General features: G+C 34.8%; 2 protein-coding genes and 2 long non-coding RNA genes across 17 annotated transcripts; 3 read left to right on the top strand and 1 right to left on the bottom strand.

Annotated features, from left to right (window-relative positions):
* The first annotated feature begins 630 nt into the window (after positions 1 to 630).
* On the top strand, positions 631 to 3,865 carry LOC112273217 (chlorophyllase-2). Of its 3 annotated transcripts, none has more exons than XM_090245376.1 (3): positions 631 to 765; positions 2,555 to 2,863; positions 2,987 to 3,865. In XM_090245376.1, exons 2-3 carry the CDS (start codon positions 2,555 to 2,557, stop codon positions 3,719 to 3,721), a joined length of 1,044 nt encoding a protein of 347 aa, XP_090101502.1. In that variant the 5' UTR covers positions 631 to 765; the 3' UTR covers positions 3,722 to 3,865. The 3 variants fall into 3 exon arrangements, with proteins under 3 accessions (XP_090101502.1, XP_024357464.1, XP_024357463.1); XM_024501696.3 differs by lacking the exon at positions 631 to 765 and adding an exon at positions 794 to 1,326; XM_024501695.3 differs by lacking the exon at positions 631 to 765 and adding an exon at positions 796 to 1,554.
* Positions 3,866 to 6,788: 2,923 nt separating this feature from the next.
* LOC112273234 (uncharacterized) lies at positions 6,789 to 8,018 on the top strand. Its single transcript, XR_002966942.2, has 2 exons — positions 6,789 to 7,155; positions 7,404 to 8,018. It is a non-coding gene; the product is annotated as an uncharacterized LOC112273234 (long non-coding RNA).
* Positions 8,019 to 10,818: 2,800 nt separating this feature from the next.
* Positions 10,819 to 21,514, bottom strand: LOC112273107 (uncharacterized). Of its 12 annotated transcripts, none has more exons than XM_073529194.2 (22): positions 20,973 to 21,506; positions 19,690 to 20,767; positions 19,409 to 19,473; positions 19,169 to 19,256; positions 18,957 to 19,036; positions 18,482 to 18,620; positions 18,206 to 18,306; positions 17,933 to 18,041; positions 17,716 to 17,778; positions 17,451 to 17,558; positions 17,221 to 17,300; positions 16,902 to 16,977; positions 16,561 to 16,705; positions 15,945 to 16,073; positions 13,735 to 15,703; positions 13,412 to 13,481; positions 13,019 to 13,237; positions 12,618 to 12,863; positions 11,925 to 12,265; positions 11,576 to 11,627; positions 11,270 to 11,367; positions 10,819 to 10,976 (listed from the first exon to the last, which is right to left on the bottom strand). In XM_073529194.2, the coding sequence occupies exons 2-20, from the start codon at positions 19,831 to 19,833 to the stop codon at positions 11,618 to 11,620; spliced, it is 4,182 nt and encodes a 1,393-aa protein (XP_073385295.1). In that variant the 5' UTR covers positions 19,834 to 20,767; positions 20,973 to 21,506; the 3' UTR covers positions 10,819 to 10,976; positions 11,270 to 11,367; positions 11,576 to 11,617. The 12 variants fall into 12 exon arrangements, with proteins under 12 accessions (XP_073385295.1, XP_073385296.1, XP_073385297.1 ...); XM_073529195.2 differs by having other exon boundaries at positions 11,516 to 11,627; positions 11,956 to 12,265; XM_073529196.2 differs by having other exon boundaries at positions 11,270 to 11,345; positions 11,516 to 11,627; positions 11,956 to 12,265.
* On the top strand, positions 10,971 to 13,410 carry LOC141044559 (uncharacterized). The gene is made up of 3 exons (XR_012216139.2): positions 10,971 to 11,161; positions 11,641 to 11,829; positions 12,109 to 13,410. It is a non-coding gene; the product is annotated as an uncharacterized LOC141044559 (long non-coding RNA).
* Positions 21,515 to 23,363: the final 1,849 nt, after the last annotated feature.

Here is a 23,363-nt window from a genome sequence, read left to right as displayed (position 1 = left end):
CAGATTATGAGCCCGATTAGCGCACCACTTCCCTGTGCAATCAACGCGGATTTTTTTTTTCTTTTTTTTTTTTTTTTGAATGGTTGCAATTATATTATCCTACCCCGTGTGTGTGTCGAATCTTCCTCCACACCCTTCCAGTAAAAACCTTTTCTCGCGAATGTCGATTGATTCACTACGACATTTTTCTCAGATCATCGCTCTGTGTACGGGTGATAGAAGTGATGGTGACACTACGACTGCAGTTTCGACTCAAGATGAGTTGGTTTCGCAAGTGCGGTGATGAAGTCAAGGCGCGATGGTGTGACGTGTATGTGTGTGTGTGTTGAGAGGGTTAGCTTGAGTTCAGAATGCCGCCCTGCCTTCCCCGCTCCATTGCCAGAAGAATAAACAAACAAACAATAACAAAAACGAAAACGAAACGGAGATGTGGCGCAAGTCAGATTTGTAATGCGTGCTGTGGAACAGCGGGGCTCTTCGCGTCGACAGCGCCCCAAAATAGCCCAAGACCAACACAAGCCCAGTCGATGTTCGTCGGAGGCTGTCCACAGAGACCATAACGACTTCCAACACCCCGCCAGGCTTTACTGTATCCGATTATTTGCGAGTTGTGGTGTCCATTGGACGCGTGACGATCGAAGCACTGGGAGGAGACGACGGCTCAGACTGAAGATGAGCAGCGATCGCGCAGTTTGTGGCCATTCCTGGCATTGAGAACCAAGACGTAGTAGTACAATCACCACCAGGACCCGGCGTCGCTGCCAGGTACAATGCCAGTACCTCGAGGGCGAGATACACTGCACCATGGTCTCAATATTATCTCCGAAACTATCTCGAAGAATCTCGTGCGTGGCGCGTGCTCAGTGTGCCTCGGTTCGCTAGGCTTTTCCGAAGAGAATCCGGGGTCGTCTCTCTCGCTTCTTCACTTGTGTAAACAGGGGATACATGCACAAAAAAAGGAAAAAAAGGAAAAAAAGAGAGAGAGAGAGAGAGAGAGAGATCGAGGCGGTAGCAGTGATACCACGTGGTCTTGACCGAAGCATACGTCAGAGGAGGTGGCGAAAGCCGTGGAAACATGCAATTGAGTTTGTTGGGTGTGGAATTTTATTTTGTTTTCATCCCATGACGTGGAAAAGCGCCGGGTCATTACAAGGTTCGAATGAAAAGCGGCGGAGACTGATTCCGAGAAGATGAAGTTGTTTATTGGGGGTATTGTGTTTTTTGCAAGGGAGAGGGGATCGGATAACATGGAAAGGGAGAGGGCAGGAGACGGACACCAGTAACACGATCTTTTTGCGCTTGTGCCACCACCCGAAGGATAAGCGGGTCAGCCTCTCATGAATTTTGTCCCCACCCACCCCTTTGCTCTTTGCCGTGTAGCATTCGTTCACGAGAACAATTCCCTTCACTGTAGCTGCAGCTGGCTCCGCGATCAGATGCAGTGCGCGAATTTCGTATGCCTTGGAGGACTGTAGCTATTGCATTGCTACGTTGTCGGGGTTGCGCTTCTAGCTGCTGCCGCTGCTGCTGGTATCTGTGAGTGGAATTGTGCAGGTCTGTGATTAACCCGCTTGTGCAAATGGGATGTGTGAGTAGACGAATTTGTTGTTGCATGGCCAAGTTTCCACCGATTTCACGTGGTTTGGTTTCGCTACTCCAGACTGCTGGCGCTGGGAATTCTACTTGTGGGAGTTCTTGGGGGCTTCGTATGCAAGCTTTGTGGGTTTGTGGGGCTTTTGCATGGCAGTTAGGGTTCTTCAAGGTTTATCTGAAAATGGAGTCGCGGAATGTCTTCGCCGCTAAAATTCTGTGATTGTGGAGAATCGGTGGTTTTATTTTTTATTTTTTATTTTTTAATGCGATTATGGGCTTGAGGGGAGTTCGCTGCTGTGTCGTCGTCAGCGATTTTGGTACTTGAATGTGAAGGTCTAAAATCTTGCACGCGGATCTGGATGTGTCGACGACTAAAACTGTGTTATGGAACTTCTTGCTTCAATGTATGTTTGTAAGGCTTTCTGCTTTCAATGGTGCATGAATATAGTGACTCTGAAGAGGAAACGATGCCAGAATCCAGCTACGGGCTGAACTTGATCGCTGGGCTGCTACCAGGGTTTGCGGTTTTAGCATTTGAAAGAGATTTCAACTAGAGAAATTGACTTGGCTATGATGTTGAGTGGAATGCCGGGGATTTAAAAGAGAAAAGAAACACACACAAACACTGACACACACAGAATGAACGAAAGAAAGAAAGCAGAAGCGCAGATTAGCTCCACTATCACCTGCATTATCTGTAAGTTTGTACGAAGGCTTGAAACGCAGGGCATCCGTGTAGAAGAGTTCTCAATTCGTGTCTTCGTATGCTTTCTTTGGTTTGTAGAAAATCGCATAATGTACTTATTCGAAAACGCTCCTTCGAGGCTATTGGTTGCCTTTTCAGGCACTCTCATATACGCATACTCTACGACAACCTCTGACAAGTTTTAGAGGTGTTACAACGCTTAGCTGGGTACCATAAATTGAACACTGATTCTCAGTTTTTGTTGTGTTCTTGTAGATGGCTCGCATAAGAAACATGGAAGACCCCATTCCAAATGTACACGGCGGCATTTATGAAGACGGACCATTCAAAATAGAAATCGTGCATGTCGATGATGCAAGTTCCTCTTCAACTTGTCTGAAGAAGAGCCGAGCTGCTGTGGACAGGGAGAATCTCTCTCCAAAGCCGCTGGTAGTAGCGTTGCCGAAGGAAGAAGGAGTGTACCCAGTGATCCAATTCCACCATGGATTTACTTTACAGAACATGTTTTACAGCCAAATCATCTCCCACATCGCATCCTATGGATTCATAGTCGTTGCACCTCAGGTGAGCACTCATTTATCAATGCACACAACACCCCTCTCCCAACTTCTTCTACTCTGCAAGTAAACCAGCCACGGCTGGTGCGAATTCTTTGTGGTCTGATGTGTACCTTGGGCATACTGGCAGATGTACAAGATCTCGGGGTCAGACGCAACAACTGAAATCGAGGACGCGGTGCAAATATTGAACTGGATGCCAACAGGATTGGTGGCAGCATTGCCCGAGACTCTATCAAAGCACCGGCCGGATTTCAGCAAAGTGGCACTTGTGGGGCACAGCCGAGGGGCGAAAGTGGTGTTCGGGCTTGCACTCGGCGTTCGGAACAGCATTTTGCAATACTCAGCCGTGGTGGGGCTCGACCCAGTGGACGGCATGGGCATCGGACAGCAGACCAACCCCCCAATTCTCCAATTCTCCGAGGGCTCCCTAAACCTCGGCGTCCCAACGCTCATCATCGGAACAGGCCTCGGCCCACTCCGCAAAAACTTTTTGTTCCCAGCATGCGCCCCAGCAGGTGTGAGCCACGAGGCCTTCTACTACGACAGTGCGGCGCCGGCCTTCCACTTCGTGGCATCCAAGCAAGGCCACATGGATTTTCTCAACGATGATTGCAGCGGTCCCACGGGCATGTTCTCCTACTGCTTGTGCAAAAACGGACCGACCCGCAAGCCCATGCGACGGTTCTCCGGGGGCATGGTGGTGGCCTTTCTGCGAGCTGCTTTCTTCGGCGAGACTGCCCCTCTTGTCGCTGCTCTTGCCACACCTGAGCTTGCTCCCATCCCATTAGACCGACCTGAATTTAAAGGTAAGCTGGGTGATGCATTCAACAAACCCATGCTTGCTCCGGCGCTCACTCCTTGATCCATGCTTAGCTTTGCCCTGCATCGATCCTTCCCTCCCTTTGTACACAAGAATGGCGTTGCAATGAATCTTGAGAATTCGTCGACTTGGCATCCGACACTCCCCATGTGGGCTGCTGATTGACACTACTGTTTTTTTCTTTTCTTTTTTCTCCCTTTTGTGCTTCTTCCCGTTGTATCGTGTGCTTCTCAGTCTTGTCGAATCACCTATGGTGGTGTCGGTGGATGTCGATGACTGAGTGCGCGTGTATGAATCCTCGGAACGGCGTTTTTCTTCGCCGTGTTGCGTTGAGCTGTCGGTGTTAAAGGTGCGAGTTTTAGGGTATTCGTAGCTGCTGGATTGTAGGGCGAGGGAGGAGTAGGGTTTATCAGTGTAGGGATGATTAGATTTCATTTTTTATATTGAAACTAATCTTTGTGTATATATTTATACGATTAGGTTTTTTTTTTTTTTTTTTTTTTTTTTTTCTAGGATATATTTTACACCAAGCAATTATATTGAATATAGTGTATGATCACCTACTTTTTAAAATGTTTTGCTCGTGCAACTGCTTGGAATTGTTGGTGACCTTGCACTTCAAGCAACCGAATGAGATGATTTATGTGCTTTTGTGCTTGAAGAACTAGATAATACATCCTTATTTTTGTATTTTCTTTTGGCAATAATTTAGAAAGAATATATTAGCTATGTTAAGTCGTGGATAGTGCAATATTCACTTGCATTGTGTAAAATCATGGAGGATGTTATAACTCAAATTAATATATAATATCTGAAAAAATCGACCTAATTGATGTACAATGAATGGTTTGAAATGAAAATTTATCAAGGTATTAAATCAAAAAATTCGTAATTTAACATTACACTTTTTAAAGTTGTATGTCAAAACACCAAAACCAAGCATTCATCTTATAATTAACCAATTTAACTAATTGGTTCGAATTTGAGTTTAAATACTGAAAATTATTGTTCAGAACTTTTAACTGATACTTGTGTCTTGTTTAGATTCAATCGTATTTTATTGAAAAGTAAATATAAAGTCAAAAGTACATTTCGAAAAAAGTATTTCACCTCCACATCATATTGAATCTGATTATAATTTAGGATATGAAGTAGAAAAGAATCTTCTGTTTGTAGGACACATAGGAGGCATTCGAAGTGTGAGTATATTAAAATAATTATAACATTTTTAGGAATAAATGTGTCGGCTCTCACAGAAGAAATTATTACCAAACAAAGATATGTTTATAAATTTTTCAAATACCAAAATTTTCACATGATTGAAAAAAATTCACAAAATTTTCACATAGTTGATAAGTCACAATTATTCCAACTACAAAAAAACATAAGGATTTTTTTTTTTTTTTTTTTTTTTTCTGTTTATCATTTATCACATGAAGACTTTGCATAGATTAAATAAAAGTATCTAGAGAATACATTAAATTTTAAAAAATCCCTATAAAATATTCAATTATTTCATTTTAAGCAATTTTTTGAGCATCACAACAAGAAATAAAGCAGCTCAACATTATGTGTACAAATTTCATTAAAACCAACAATAAAATCTATATAGATCCAAAAGAAACACTAATATTCTAGTTACTATGGAATTTAATGGTAATATTCTTCATTATATTGAATACATGAATTGCAAAAGGCAACCATAATTGCTTCTAGTAATTGGGCTTCATAAGTTGTATTTGCCATGAAATGTGTTGAAGTGGGAGAGATTGGTGGGTAAAGCACAAATTGCTCAAATTCAACATATATTCCAAATTTCCAAACATTTATTTCTTTATCTTATTTTGAACAATTAACAACATTTGCAATGGTTTTAAGTAGTCAAATGATCAAAAAAGCAATTGCTCTTCTTCTCTTGCATTCTCTAGAACAATGTACCCACCTTGTAACAAACTTCTATCTATTGCCTCATGCAAAGAGATTGGAATATACAATTTTAACCATTGGCTTTATTATTATGCACATTGTAATCAAATGCACTTAACCATGCATTGCTTGTTCCAATATTACTTACAATATTTGTGGTTCATTTGTTTTTTCATCTCTTTATTTAATTGTCTATCTATTGTTCTTTCCTTCCCCTTTTCTTTCTTACTTACCATGCCTGTTTCATATGAATGCTTAAATTTTTGAAATAAAATGCAATCCTTTAGTATAAAAACAACTCATGTGCGTCAAAGGAGATACAATGGAAAATACCACCAAGTTTAGGTTTAGGATTTCCAAATTTGGAATTTTATTCTTTTGTTTTTGTTGTACTCTAACATAGTCCATTTTATATAAAATTTTGTTTAGACTAAATTTTAAGGAACACAAAGAAATGCAAGAAATAAGTGAGTTTCCTCTCAATGCTTGTAAATTTAGTATTGAGAAAAAACTTTGTATTTGAATAATATTGGCTTGTTGACATTATTTATTCAAATGGTGTGTGGAAATGTTTATTTAACATTATTATATGAATTTTAGAATACCTTAAAAGAATCAGATGTAGCATACAATCAAACCAGGTTTATTATGATAATAAAACGATTATTTTTATACTCGATATTATTTTTTTACACATTGAAACCTAGAAATGTGTATATTTGAATGATGTTATGGTATATAAAATGATAAAGAATTCCATTTTTTTTTTTAAACTGATGATAATATTATGGATTTGTTTTTATGAAAACATTTAGATGTTTTAACTTGATCAATTATTAAGTCTGAACCTTTGCTACAGCATTTGGATTTATTCAAAGACTCAATGCACTATTAAATTACCCATTACAATTCAAGCAACTGTAATAGAGAATTTTAATTTTTCAGTCAGAAGATTAAATCTTAATTATTCTACAAATCTCATTCCTTAAAGAAAAAAATAAAAATAAAAATAAAAACCACATACACTTAAATTATCATGTATGTATGTATATATATATATATATATATATATATGTTCTGGGAGCATTAATTTTTAAATACTAAATCAAGCAATTTTACAGACATACCTTTTCATAAATATGTCTTTTCAATCTTTGACTCTGATTATTATAGGTAACTTTAAAATACCTTATGTAATTTTATGACTTACAATCCAATCTTTACAGCAAAACATTTTTATCATACTCTACTGAAATCTTGTATCTTTGTTTTTAAAAAAGTTATACCCAATACACAAATCATGTTTGTAAATTTATTTTCACGCATAATAATCAATTTTAAGTTATAATATAAGAAAGTGGAAAGCTTGGTCAACAACATTTTCTTCTTAAACAGCCAATTGAGAAAAAATTTGTACAGAGTTGATTTTTTAAAATCAAATGGATAAAATTCAATTTCCATACGTTTACGTTACTTTTGCAGTTGTTGTAGCTGTTATGTATACAAGATCTACTTGTTAAAAGAAGCTGACTCGTACAAACAAAAATAATGTAAGTTCGTTTTGAACAAATTCTTGTGCATTGCAAAACTTTGAGTGGAGGAAATAATTAATCATTAAATTTGTTAAATTATGCAAATATTATTATATTTATGATGGTACGTTAAAGTATGGTTTTACATTGTTCAGATATATGTTTTATTGTACTTCAAAATATTTCATAAAAATTGTCTCTAGTTAGTTATAATACTTTCATATTTTTTCATTGTTAAGAATTAAACTAATGCCTCTTTTTGATAGATTGAACGTTAAAAATAAACAACTATCAGATGGGTGAGTATTGCTTTTGTCAAACTCAAGCTGTTAGCTTCTATATTTTGAGTAGAAGAAATTCAATTGAAAAAAGAACCTTGCAAAAACCGATTGAAATTATGAAAGATGTACTTGAAATATTTGAATCTTCAACTTTATAGGCGAACTAAAAAAGTAAAAGAAAATGTGCACCATACAAGAAGCTTATTTAATTATTTAATTCTTATTTAAAAATATCATTTAATTATATCTTTTCAAAGATTTTGTTTTTATATTTTTTTATCTTCTGTTTCGATGTAACTTCTAAAAGTTACATTGATTCATTTTTTTTTTCTTCACTTCATTTTTTTTTCTAAAAGAAATTATGTTGAAATTAAATTTTAGATAATATTTTTTTTGAACTATTTTCAAATTAAATCGTAGGAATAAATTTATCTATTGACCCTGTTTGTTATTATTTTTTTCTTGTTGCTTTTTTCTTTTTTCTTGAGAAATTACTGTAAAAACAGATACTACTTAAATCATAATTTTCACACACTGTTGTATAACAGAATCATTGTTCTTAAAGTAAAAAATAAAAATAAAATTATCCACCATCCAAAACCATGAGATTTGTGAAACTGCAATTTAGTGTTTTGTTTCTGTTGCATGTTTCCAGTTGCAAGTGTTTTGAATTGTTAATTTTTTGGTTCGTTTTTTATTTTTTTTATTTATGTATTTATTTTTTCCTACTTGCAATTGAAAAACGGTTTTAAAAACATTGTTTTTGGCTGTATGTGTTTCTTTTTCATTATTTCTTTTTAACATGTTTACAGTCTTCATGGAAAATGTTTGAATGATTTGATATTACATTGTTTGCATTGGAATTTGTTATTGTATTTTATATCATCGTAAACTCATTAGATGCTTCAACACAAGACTTGCAAAAAAAAACTAGGAAAATAATGGATATTAATAAAGCAAATAATTTTTTTAAAAACTTTCTAAGGGATATTTTAAATTCTGCATATAACATATGATACATCACATAGTATTAAATGTTCAAACACTAGGACAAATTTCTAATAAGTCATGAATGGGCTTTCTCTCATTATTTAGATTTAAATTTTCAACTATTTACTAAAACCATTCACAATGTGTAAGTGGATCTGAAACCATTCATAATGTGCAAGTGTTTGTGACTTAATATGAGACTAGTTGTAGGCGTTGTAATTTTTTATGGTTGCAACAATTTGAAATCATAATAATGTCAACCCATTTATTTGAAATTTAATTTTTTTATTAATTAACATATATGTATAAACATTTATGTACATATACAAAATCAGTTTTTCTTGTTTCAAATGAATTTCGTTCTATCCGAATTCAGAATTCTATTTGCAAGCATTTAATTGAAACTGATTATTATATCCTTTGTACTAATCCTTTGGTATGCCAACACAGCTTTAGTTTGTTAATTCTATAAAAAATTGCAAAAACTTATGTGTATGCGTGTGTGTATATTTATCACTTAAAACTGATAAAATTTGTGACTAGTACAACTCTCAATTGACCACAATTATTTAATAAAAAATTATAATACTTCAATATCTAATTATGGTATTTAAAGTGTTGGAAGTATCATTCAATACACATTGGAAGAATGCCATGATTGAAAATTGACAATTTTAAGCAATTACATTGCAACATGCACCAGATTTTTGATAGAAGCCCCCAAAGATTAAAAATATTTGTCTTAAAATAAAATATTAGTAATATAATTCATGAAACGAATAAATATGGGTTTATACTTTTTTGAAAAAAGGTACCAAAATGACAAGGTCCAATGTGTTTACAATTATTGAATGTTTTGTAGATTAAGTTTAGAGTCCTCAACATGTAAAACTTATCAAATAATAGTTATAAGAAAAAATAGAAGCATTAGATATACATTTCATAGTTATTTTCTTTTTCTTTCTCTAGCATAGAAAGTTATCCAAAATTTACTGTAAATTGATCCAATACCAACAAACTTATGTTTGAGACTTTATTGTTTTGATGAACCAAATACCATCTTTCATTTGCTTGTAAATAATTTTGTGTGCATATTGTAAAAAGGATTAATTTGTTTTGTCTTTTTTGTTTTATTTTTGGATTTACTTGAATGAAAAAAGACTTTAAGAGGGAGAAGTGCCTTTAGATTTCTATTCTTTTAAAGACATGGTCTTCATTGTATGAAATATAAGTTTTCTAAGGAGATTAGATTGTCTTATAGAAGAAATTAAAATCATACAGCAATTTAACTTGCCCAGCTATATTGGACAAAATGATTGTGAATTTTGGCTAAATGTTCTATAATTGTGGTCATTCTTATTAATAAAAATATTTAATTTTAAAAATTATTAGAGTGCATTTTTTGAAATATAAATATATAAATATATATATATATATATACATACATACATTACAAGTTGAAAAATATTTTTATGTCTATAAAATATATATATATATATATATTTAGAACTTGAATTTTCACCAAGCCATCATTATCAGAAGACTACCACCAAAATCTGAAGTATTCTCTTGTTAAAGATTTGAACATGTTTAAATTCATGATAAAGTATGTAAATATTATAATACAATCATTATCAACACAAAATTTATAGTAAAGAAATTAAGGTTTTTATATTTCATGAGAAAAGTATGGCTTGATAATATAAAACATATTATACAGAAAAGATTCAGGTTTCCTTGTAGTAAGAGTCTAAAATTGCTTCCAAAAATGAATAGCAGAAAAAATAAACAAATTTAATTTATTTTTTAAAATTAGGGTTTTAAAATTATGAAATAACAAGATTGATTTTTATAAAGGATTGATTATTCAAATTTGATGTTTTTGTATCATAATTAAAAAAAAGATAATATAAAATATAGCTTATTTTTAAAAAAAAAATTGATATATATATATATATATATATATATATATATATATTTTTCACACACACGTACACACACATGTGTTATATATTTTATCTCTAATCAGAATTTCACTCAAAAAAATTCATTTGAATAATCACTTAAATATATAAAATTTACTCATCACTTTGACTAAATATATAGTAAACTTATTTACATATATTTCATAACTTTTGATATTAAATTTAAGAAAATAAACGCCTTATTTCAGGGAATTTGGCCGATTTTTTTAATTTTTTAAAATATCCTATTTGGTGATTTCAATTTTTAGAAACTTGATCAAACTTTGACATCTTATTTATTTCTAGTAGATTAAACATGCATTTCATATTTGATCCTTGCGTTGTATACTTTTTATATCATAGTTTGATCTCTAATTGTTCAATTTTTGTGGAAGAAATATGATTAATTCATAGGCTTTTGATATTTTTGCAGTCGAGAAAGAATGAAAAAGAAAGAGAAACATTGGTATAAATAAATGGTTTTTATCACACGAAAAAAATAATGAAGTTTAATTGGATTTGAAATTTAACCTCTGGTTAAATTTTTAATCCAATTTTGTTGATCAGTTAACATGAAACCATATGTCGAATTTGAATATACAACCTGCAAATTTTATAAGTTTTTTTTTAATGGTAACATGTTAGTTATTATTGTTTATTACTTTTGGAATGAAATAGGATTTCATAATAATTGAGGTAAAAATGCATTTGCAACAAATGCACTGAGATAATTATGAATTATTACACAAATTATTTTTGACAAAATTTGGAAAAGAAGCCAAATTTCAGGCAAGTAAAATATATAAAAAATAATATTAAATAATATAAATAGATGAAATTTAATTCAAAATAGTACTAATCAAACTTATTATAATTGTGAGTATGAATTTTAAATACCCATGTTGTGCATACTTTCAAAAGTATGTATTGTCCAACTCAATTCTTGGTTAAAATCTTTCAATCTTTTGGAAACCTATTTTAAATGCCGAAAATGACTTTCACCCACAAAAAATAAGAACATATTTATTAATAGTTTCTACTTTAAGAATACTATTTAATCATGTTTTTATTTGTATGAGTAAATGTTAGTTCAATAATTTACCTACATAATTTTATTAATTAAAAAAATCATCAGAATCTTACATAAAGTTTTTTCAAGCTATCATTTCAATTCTTTGTGATTCTTATTACAAATCTCCACACCTTCTTTTAAACTTGTGAATTAGCAGTCTTTTAAAACACTAATCAAACTTCTCTGCAACAATCAGAATCATTTTCAATGTGTGAAATCAATACTTGCTCTTTAAATACCAAATTATATGTAAACAAAAAATCAAATTGCAGTAAATGTTGCATATACAAATGAAAATGATGTCAAAGATAAATGACATTAAAACAAAAAATTAAAGGTCTACTTGTGATACAATGAAGTTTTCATTATAGCATTTGAATTCAAGGTGTGCAAATTCATTTTAATTCCAAAACCGTCAATTAAAAGACATTTTATTTATTTATTTTTATTTCTTCATTTGATTTTGCAAAATGTTTTAACCTTTTGGATTTTTTTTGGACACTTTTCTTACAATGATCTTTCCCACGAGAAATAGAATCCATAGAAGCATCTTCATAGATTGATGATGTTGTATCTTCTCCAATTGCATGTATTTCAATTTTATTCTCGTTTATATTTGGTGAATTTGTGGTTGTTTTTCTAATGATTTTTTTGCTTTTTTTAGAATAACCTACACATTTATCATCATGATTCATTTCCATCATTTTTGGGTTACAACATATTGGAGGAGTCCGCACATTTAAAAGGGTTTCATCTTTGAAGACGTTTTCTTCCTTATTTTGTGCTTCTTGAGCAATTTTTTCAAAGTTTTTAGTTAAAACCTATTTGCAAATACAACAATGGAAATGTAATTTGGTTTGCAGTTGATTATAAAAACTTACAATACACATTTTAACAAAAAAATTCTCACAAGATATCTATAGTATAATTGTATCCAAATATGCACAAAAACTCTATATTATAAAATTAAGTAACTTTCAGATTATAATAAAAAATAAATAAATTTGAAGAAATTATGTAAAAATAACTTGTGATTATTTCATTATTTATTTTTGAACACTTTGTCTTTTTGGTTTTGGTTGAATGGTGTACATTAAGCATATTCATTGATTTTATTTATTTATTTACATATCATAACACATAAGTAAACAAATAATTGGAATGGAAGCAAACCTCGCGGACCACCGGCTTCACATTTTTGAGATATTTTTCTATGGGAGATCCCATGTGCTTATAAACTTCTGTGGTTACTTTGACGGCTGTGTTCCGGACATCTCCATTGGCATTTTTGAAAGCTTGATGAATAAATGACATCAAAGGCTCCGTTTGCAATCCAAGCTTGTTTGGAGGATGCAACCCAAATATTGGAATTGCCATCAAAATTAATTGCAAACGTCCAAGAATTGGCCTCCATATTGTCTACATTTATTCATTTTTTTAAAAAAGATCAATATATATATATATATATATATATTTATATATATTATTTAATATGATTTTTAAAGGATTACTTTTTAATTTTTGTTTTGATCCAAGTTAAACAAAACTAAAAAAAAGAAAAAAAGAAAAAAGACCTGATTTTTGGGGGGTTTAAGAAGGGAGATGGCAATGAAAGGGAGTCCAATTTCTTTTTTGGTGGCCAAGAACATTAATGCTTCCGTGGCCGCATCTTTGGTGCGAGGGTTGGAATCACCCAATTTTTCTAGAAGAAGGTTTGTAAAATCATTTGCACAATTTTTAAGGTCCGATCCTGGAATTCCACTCGCATACCTTAAAATAAATACCCTTGCCATCTACAACCTCTCCAAAAAAGTAAAGGTTAATTTTTCAATCAATTGGATTATAATATTAAAAATGCAATAAAGGTATACATTCTTTTTTGTTATGTTTTGAGTCAATAGTGTTCAATATATGTTGTAGGAAATTTTGTTCTATTCTATTAATGAATAAAATGTAGTCACACAAACCTGTAATGCAATGTTGAAAATATTTGATACTTTGTCATTTAAGCCTTTCAATATGACTTTGCTCAAAACCCTATCCAATATACGTATATTAAATTTTTTACTTAATATTTATTTCAAAGAACACTTGTACATTTTTTGCTAAGTGATTTATTAAAACTATTCAACATTTATCAATAGATTGGTCATTAAAATTGTAAGATTAATTATTTTATATTATTATAAATAATATTTTAAAAAATAAATTAAGTAATGATATTTATAATAAAAATACCAAAAATAAATTATAAATTCAACCAAATATAATAATTTTAGTTGATTTTTACCTAAAAACATCAAGTGAATCTCCATTAATTTGTTCATTCTTAATTTTTTGAATCATGTATTGAAAAGCTTTGTCGCGTAATTTCCACTCTTTACTATAAAAGCATTGAACATAATACATGTCAATCATTTTTAAAAGAGGTGCGGATTCCGACAATTGGGACTCATTTAAAGGCTCGGGAACTAGATCATCCAATGCTTGCTTGGCCGCTTGTGCAATCCTTTCTCCAATGGTCATATGAGGTTTCTTTGGAGACAAAACTTGGTCTCCTTGATTTTGTTTCCGCGTAGTATATTTTTTTGTTTGAAGATTTATTGATGTATCATTTTTTTCTTGTTTGTTCTCATCTTTTTGAAATTTGATCAATTTCTTTTTCGCTTCAAATAGGACTTCATCTTCTTGATCTTTTAACAATTGTTGATATGTGTTTTGGTTTTTGATTTGTAAAGTTTTTTTTTGTTGAGAGCCATTTTTGCTATTTTGCTCATCATCATAAGCATCAAGCTTAACTTTTTTTTGATGATTTTTTTCCATCTTGGAAAGTACAACACTCTTCTTTTGATCGGTTGGTTCTTCTAAAGTTGATGTAATTAAATCATTCAATCCACCCAAATCACCAATCATATTCAATTTTTCATCATCATTCGATTGTAGGGATTGGGTTTCATCATTTAAATCGCCACCCACTTGAGGCATTTGTTCAACGGATTGAAAACTATCTATCTGATTCGGGTCACTCGTTTGTATTCGAAACATTCTTTCGTTATTTTGAGACATTTCTTCTGGTTCATTATCTTGGCTTTCCATCACATAATCATCAACTTCAAAGGTCTTTTCCTGATCACAGTTTTTCCTTTGCATGCTTGAAATGTGCTCCTCATTTTTAACACATTTGATCTCATTTCGGAAATTACTGTAAATTTTGGATACTTGGTTATCATTTTGGAAATCTTGCACTTGATCGTAAACACTGATTTGTCTTCTCAGCATATCTTTACTGTTCAGAGGAATGGGTAGTTGACGATTCCCATTAACAAATGCAGTAGGCATTTGTTCATCGATTTCCTCACAATTTCCATGATAAAAGTGATTATTTTTACTGCTGTATATTTGTCCACCTTCGCATTCATTGTTCATTTCTCCACCATGATTTAGTTTCTTCACTATCTGTTGATCACTATTGTCCACGTGATTCTGTTTTTTCCCATTGGCAACAATTTTTTTCGCTTCATTGAATTCTCGCACCAAAGCTCCAAACCGAGTGTTCAAAACTTGTTGATTTTTTTGCTGAAGCTTCGACATTTGCTCCGCCATGTTTCTAGAATCGTTGTATTCCTTGACCAGTGCTCCGAAACACACGTTCAGATTTTGCTGACCATAACTTTGAACTCTTGAATGATCTTCAAGGCTTCCAATGACCCTGCCTTGTATCTCAGACGATTGCTGGTTGTCTACATAAGCATTGGGAATCTCACATAGATTCGGAGCCTTGTGTTCACCATTCTCATCTTTAACCGGATTAATTGCTTGTTTACACAATGAAGCTTGCATCATGGGTGTCAACATGTTTTTGAAGGTCGACGTTGAAAACGGAGATGCAGGGTTTTGATACAACGGAGCACTCCCTAACGATGTATTGTTTGCTGGCTCTCCATTGTGATTATAAAAAGTGGACAGGGCTTTCAAAAAAGCTCGAGGATGTTTACCTGAAGGTGGTAGTGGTGGTTGAGCTAGTAGTGGTTGCTTACTAGGGTAGTTGTTCAAGGCCATGGAAATCACCGTTGATGGGTTGTTGAGTTGTGTAAAGCTAGGGTGGGCTCCCTTGGAGTGGCACATCGGAACTGCTAGGACGGGAAGCAAAGCAGATGATCCATGCTTGTAAGAAACGGTTGGAAGAACATGCACGTAGGTATCATCTCTGGTTGCGTCGGAGAGCATGTTCGAACTAGTGATTGCAGGAAGAAGTGATTCTGCACAAACACACACACACACACACTCACACACTCACGGCAACGACGACGATGATTCAATCCATGATTTCCAAGTTGAGAACGAGGAATTGTGCAGTAAGGGCTCATAGATTTAAATTACACCATGGCAACTTGGGAAATTGGATGTATTAACACTAACAAGGAAACGAGTGTGGCATATAGATGATAGAAAAATTCCAGATGGATGCCAACAAAGCTGGCTTTTGCAGTGGGGGCTGACCATGCTTCCCATTCATTTGTGAGAGCATTTCTGGAGGAGATTTGGGAGCAATTTTAGGTCGCCACCATGGGAACACGACTGAGAGTAGTCCAGGCTTCTTCTCATTTTTCTTACCATGGGCTCCAGGACCTACTCACAACCAAGACTCGATGGTCAAATGATGTATTCATTTTACATTCAGGTGACCCTTGGAACTGAGTTGGGCTCGCTAACTGGGTTTGGAAAGCTAACGAGAGCAACCAAGAAGAGCCAAGGCTAATGGGAAAATTAACTGGAGTTGCCAAGACATTGTTCGGTGTATGGAAAAAAGCTTACAGCACATAGATGTCATCATCTTGGGGGAGGGGGGGGGGGGGGGATCTTAAAAAAGAAAACGCTTTGCATGCAAGGTTCTCCATGTTTGATTCAAAGAAGGATGGTGGCCTGTTTCTTTCAAGCTCCTGAGGTTTGCCTTACGAGTCAAAGATCGGTGCGGAATCCTCTGTGCTCGGCCACATCAGGCTGACTGTTTCTGAATTTATAGGTTTCGGCAAATTTTTAATCACTAAGATCTTAGACATGTCTTCGTATTTCATCCATGACAGTTATACAGGTTCAGCGAATAGATATAACTCACGGTAATTAGGAGGAGGTCTGAGGTCGGGAGTCCTGCAGGAGATCTCTTTATCTAATTTCTTCACCACCGTATTTTGGGCTGGGTGCAGTGTTTGAGTTCCAAATTCTTTCTTATCAGAATCGCCGCAAGAGGTCCCAGCAGAGTCCTTCACACATTTACACCGACGACCCAACATGAAAAATTATTAGATATTCAGGTCGGATTTTGAAATGGCAAGTTAAACCTGCTGATTCTCTAACCTCGTAGCCCTGGCTAGATTACAAAACGTCATTTACAGAGATTACCTCGTTCGGATGCAGAAAGAAAAAGATAAAAATAAAAATAAAAGTGGCCCAGAATACCTCATGCCCAGCCTCTTCTGACGAGCAGCCCTCAGCTGCATGTACCTCATCCACGCTCTCTTCTGAGCTTATACCGCTGTTAAGAGAACACAACCCTGATTATTGAGCGAAGCCTAACTCGCATTAGTTTTTTCTTTCAGTCCCTTCAAGATTCATGTTTAAGCGTTTGACAAGTCACTAAATATGTTGCAATCCACTGCGGTAGGCTGTATTGAAAATTACTACAAGAGCGGTTCAAGAACAGAAGGAATCTAAGAATAAGAACATAATGCCAAAAGACATTATATAATTGGAGTTTTTAAGTTAAAAGTCAGTTTACCAGTCAGAAACTACATCAACCTTCTGAGCAAGTTGACGGTCAGGTAAAAGCTCTTGTACATGGAGTTTCTCTATCTCTTCCTGTCATTGTTGAATACGCGATCAAGGCAAGAAACAGGGAGTAAGGTTGCTCCAGATCTGTCCTGATATATCTGTCTTATTCACGCAATTCCTTATCTCTTCAGTACTAATTTAAGGAAGCAAGAGTTTGAGGTTTACGAGACAGACAACCTTGCAGGTTTTTGCAGTGTCGTAGTCTTCATCCTCAACAGCCAGTTGCTTTTTATTTTCCAACTGTTTGATCTCCTCACCAATGATTTTGAGCCTATCAATTAGACCCTGCAGATTTCAAATATATGACATCTGTGTCCTTAAAAGATTATGTCAAAAATATTGTTCCTTTTATAGCAATGCGCTGCTTGAAGATATCTTTTGACGATTGAGTTAAGACCTATTTCCCAGCACGATTACGGTAGCTGGAGTGCAGCGGCGTTACCTTTAGCCGCTTAGCCTCATCATAGTCCTCACTCAGCACCGCACTGTTCTTCTCCTCTTGCAACTGCGAAAATACCAGTTGCCCCCAACGCATATGTGAATTTCAAGCAAAGAGCAAACTGTGTAAGCAAAAGGAGAATCCTGTATCAGCTCCGGACGTTGTCTTTTCTGAGGAAAGCGACTGTGGTGACTATAGAACATAAATATGAGGAACATACTTGAAGGATGCGGCTTGCAGTGGAAGAATCAGTGTCACCCCTTCTTTCAGGGCTCCTGCGACGTTGCATCATCATCTCTGGTACTTTCGAATTCCAAACCCCCCGTCTCCTGGACCCACGATGCTGCTCCACAATCACTGACCATCATATAAACTACCGAGTTCACATCATCATCATGTCGACTGTCTAGAGAGCTTAGCTAATTTCCTTCCAACTTGCATTAAAGTTAATGAATCGGAAATGTGCTATTGAAGGAAAAGCTGTGATTGCTACCTGGGAGTTTGGAGAAGGTCTTCAAATCCAGGTTGAGTTAGTAGTGTCCATTGTTGCTCATCTAGAGGTTCGCCTGTTAGTATCAGCGCCATTAAACCCACCTGCCAATCAGTTTCCCATCAAGGTGGAGCTCGTAAAATGCAGGCATAGATATGTTTACATGTCAACTTTATTGACCTGATATCAGAAAAGGATACAATCAACGTAGAGTAATTTATCTGACATCTTCCGTTGCACAATCTGGGTGTCCTTCACAATCTAATAACAATGCCAGACCTGATTATAGACGTTGAAATTGTTGACGTGGCAATTGTGAAACACCAACCGCACAACTGTGGCTGGAGAATCGATGTACACACCCTTGAGTTCCCTTGCCTGGTGTCCGCTTCGTTCGTTACAATCCAACGCCAAGTATCTGCATATTTCATTTGAAATAAGATGTGAAAGCTGGACAGTACCTATCACACAATGCGTCACTGCTTGTTAAAGAAACACAATGCGAGAAAGAAAGAAAAAAGAAACAGAAGCAGAAAGTCTTGGGGCCGAGTTGTAAATTTCCTTCCAAGGTTCTCATTCAACGGCAATTTCACTGCGAATTTTCTATCGAGAAATCCTATCCCTGAGACAAAAGCCACTGTCGCATTTCATAAAGTGGAGCTTCCATTGTTTAATGCTATCACCTGCAGCCATGGACATACTTTGAATCGCTTCTTGAAGAGAATACTACGTAATAGAGGAATGTGAAGATTACCCGAGTCGCTTCATCTGGCCAACAGCCTCATACACGTACGGCACAATTAAACCCACAAACACCTCAACCTTGGTGGGAATCTGTCAAAATTGGATTATGGCTGTTTAAAGTTTATGATAGCGATCTCTATGCAGGACAAGCAAGAGATTAAAGCACATACTTGCGTACATTTTTCATATCAAAGAGCATGAGTTTGGAAAAGACGAGAAGACCTTGAACTCATGAGAAAGTAGTTGCATGTTGATGATACGAGATGGCCATTGGAGCTCCAGCACAATCTCTTGAGGGTAGTGACAAAATCTGGCAGTAGGATGGAAGACGTTGAGATCAACGGTAACTAACCAAGAGTTCTTTTTCATAGTAGGGAGGAAATTTCAGATAATGCTTGTCGAGGTCACTAAGTGAGCCTATGGTTAAGCCATGGAGTTTGAGACGATGGTTAAGCTACATGCCTGGTGCTTTGCCATCCTCGACTCAATACACCATTGTTTAGTTCAGCGGCTGGGTAATCCATATCCTGCACGTAAAGCCTAATTTTGTAAAACCTGATGTGGAATTCCTTCAATCAATGGGAGGCAATCATCCTTGTCTTGTAGATATCTGTATCGATTCTGTAATAAATTAACTTCAAACTCACACACTCACACACTCACAATAAAAAAGAGAAAACAAAAAGAATGTAAACGTGTGTGAAGATCAACATAGTGCAAGTTGAAAAAAATCTGAGGTTTACCTGACCGGAGCAATACACGATACTGAAGGGCAGTTGTTTGGCTGCATGGAAGTCATAACTTGTCTCTGATCCTCTAGCATCTACCACCGCAGATGATCGAAGTTCAACATCCGGTACATCTTCATTCGATACATGATGGTCCATAGTGTACCTTTAACATCGAGTTGTTAGACGCTGCAGTTGCAATACTCTTCTAATATCCCATGAAAGCGTATTCTACCGAACATTGGCTTGTGCTGGCTGATCAGCTCTCCTCCATAGCAGAAAATTTCACCATTCCCATTTATCCATCTTTTACACACACTTCTGTCTCGCACCACTCGCTGGTCACCCATAAAACCATGAAGGTAGCTGAAAGTTTTGACAAGTTGTTTGAGATCCCCAACTGAGTAATGTTTCAATAACGACCATGTGTCCCGATTTCTATTTCGTCAACTCCTCCACAACGTAATGTCACGCAACAGTAACCAGAAAATGCAGGCCATTCATATTAAGCTTCACGATGAATCCCACTGCTTCAGGTCGGGATGATTCCTACGAGGATCGTTGCAACATTTTGATAGAATAATCGTGGAATGCAAATCCTCCAAAGTTGATGTATGATTGGTATCAAACAAAGCTCATTAACTCTGCAGCGGGTTCCGATTACACGCCTCGAGGATCCATCACTTCAAATTAAGATGGCAAACAGGCGATGAACTCGCGAATCATGCGAGCTATTTCAAAACGTTTTGCGACGATTCGTTCAAAGCGCATTCCTCATAGAAACATGATGCGCACGACCCAAAAGCAGAGAGTTTTCTTAGGATCCAATCTCCACACTAACAACTTGTCCGATGAGACCACATGACTCTCAAACCTTACTGTAGCTACTCCAAATGACTCTAACAGCTCGTTCTTCTTTTCCCACAATGTGCATCATCTTCGTTGACGATAGCATGCTCCGACACGCACCGTCGCCAGCTACTCCGCACCCATTCATCAAACTAAACAGAGAGGCTTCAAACAGAGTGACGACTCGCACTTGTGCACCTCAAAGTTGCAACGACTCAATACAGCATCTGCTATACTCAATGTCCTGCAATCGAATTAATACAAAAGTAAGAAAAATAAGAAAAAAAATAAGAAAAAAGGAATTGTGTGACTACCCCCACATCAAACAAACAACCATGGCGCCGCCGCCCCAAGCAACGAGAGACAAGCTGTAGACCAAAAATCAAACCCATACAGTTCGAAAAGTGCAAAAGCTTTCTGTGGGTGAGGAAGGAAGACGGAGATCAAACCGTTGCTGAACAGGCAAAAATTGCATTCCCTTCTTCGTCTGCTTCTTATTCCTCTGCCCTCTTCCTTTCCGTTTTCCTGCCTGCTCCCTCGCTCCCCATTCGTCCTTTCCGGCAGCAGAGCACAGCAAAACTTGCCAGCCCCACCACAACTTCTCGTCAAAGCTCGCGTCTTGCCACTGCTCTCCGCTTGTTTTGGTCGCATTTGGAGACTTTTGCAATGAAATCAACAACCTCCTCCTTCTCCGGGATTTGCATTAGGGTTATGGTACTATGTGTTGGTGTTTGCTTATGATAGAGGAATTTGTTAACATCCCCACAGTTAGTTAGAAAAGATTTTATAATATGATATGTTTTTCACATCAATTGTATTGTAAATCTGATCAACACTCACGTACATTTCTATTCTATTTCACATAATTTCACATGTTTGTTTAATGTTAGTACTGATTTCTTATTTCTATTCTTAATTTTGTTGAACATTCTTTTGTTGTGAGATTATTAAAATTTATGATGGATAGAACATTTGATATAGAACTATTGAACTTATGATTTACAAGCATATATTTAGGCAAGAAGTACTTTTGACAAAACATAGATTAAGTTGGTATATCAATTTTGTATTTTATCCATTGAAATCAAGCCATGTTGTCAATTTGGTTGGATTTTGTGGCTTTAAGTGGTTTGAGCTATCAACTTCAATAGACCAAATTAGATTATCCAAATCCTAATGGAAAAAGCTTACATGTTCTATACTTAGTTGGCATGCCTTTAGAACTAAGTAAATTATCAAAATTGGAGATTTTTAGTTTTTTAAAATTATAAAAAGATGATAATTGTAAGTAATATATTCTATATATTGACATCAATTACTTAAATATTAGCAATTCAAAGCAATCAAAGGTGATTCTTAGAAGCTTCATTAATTTAAAATATAAGGTGATCCTTATATCACATGCCTTTTTATTTGGCCTTCTAAAATATAGAATATGCCACATGTACTACACTTAAATTAATTGTAGCATATCACCCAATTTATTTGTAGATCTCATATTTGTGTGTGCCAAATTAGATACTTATAAGAATTATGGGAGAAAGAAGGAGGAAGAATAGGAGAAATACAATGCCCCCTTGTGGTGGTTTTGCTCAACAATCAACAAGCATGGTCAAGAAATAATATTCATTTTGTAGATTTTTGAAGCAAAGCTCCTTAAAAACAAATAAATAAATAGATAAACTTTGTCCAAACCATGTGCTTTAATAATCTTGATATTTTTTTATTTTATTTTATTTGGAATCCTTATTTTGATTTCTAAGATTCTTCTCAAATTAAGGCCAAATAAGTATATTATTTTCTTTAGAAGATCTTAAAAAAAAATTGCTTAGAGATTGGCAATTATTACTTTTTTTTTCTATATTGGCATAGAAAAATTGGACTCAATACTTATAGTGTTGTCAAAGACAAACACCAATCTATTAGAATACTAGCAAAGATGAGAAAACCAACCCTTAAAACAACTCCAATCATTGAATGTTGTTGTATAGTTGTGTACATTGATGGTGTGCATCAATGCATGTCTTTTTTATTTGTATACAACAACATGTGGTGGTCGTCCTCTACTTGCTCAATGTTGCTTGGTGCCTAAAAACATGCAAGATGTATACAATATAGATTATGCACATGATTAATGAATTGGCGTATTTGAAGTGCCAGAAGTTATTTTGGCATTATAAGTGAGGTTTCGTTAGAGGCTTTGTTATTACTATTTTATTCATTGCAAACTTATAATATTCCATAAAATATATAGATTACAAATTTGGTGATATTAAACACCACCATGGATTGATTAAGAGTTGACAAGACAATAAAGAGATTAGAAGTCCACTAACTTTGATTATAGATGTGCTTAGTAATTGAATCATACTTGAACTTAAATGCATCTTCATTAAGAAATTCAATTGGTTCCAAATTAGTATATAAGTGATCCTTCATTTTATAAAGAATTCCAATCATAAATAGGTTATTAGATTTAGAATTTTTTAGCTCTTTACTTTGTTGCAACAATACCATGTCCTATGATTAAAGGATTTTAATTGTGATATTGGAAATAATAGAGAGTAGAACAATAACTATAGTTATAATCTACTAAAGAGCCAAAGGAGCCCTTGTTGGTGCTTTTTGTGCAATAGAGTTAAGTAATAGGTGACAATGCTTCAGCATCCATCTAATTATAGAACCAAATTTTGGCCAATGCATTGTGTTTTTGGAGTATTTTGTACTTATTACAATAATCAATTTCTATTAAGATTGCAAATGAATAAAACAAAATATGTGTCATACAATAGAACGTACCATCCAAAAATTCATTTGTAACTAACTTAATAATTAAATCT

Source organism: Physcomitrium patens, chromosome 20 (genome assembly GCF_059467195.1).
Source record: "Physcomitrium patens ecotype Gransden chromosome 20, ASM5946719v1, whole genome shotgun sequence".
Taxonomy (NCBI): Eukaryota; Viridiplantae; Streptophyta; class Bryopsida; order Funariales; family Funariaceae; genus Physcomitrium; species Physcomitrium patens.
Note: the sequence above shows the minus strand (reverse complement) of the source record. Positions and strands in the feature narration are given on the sequence as shown.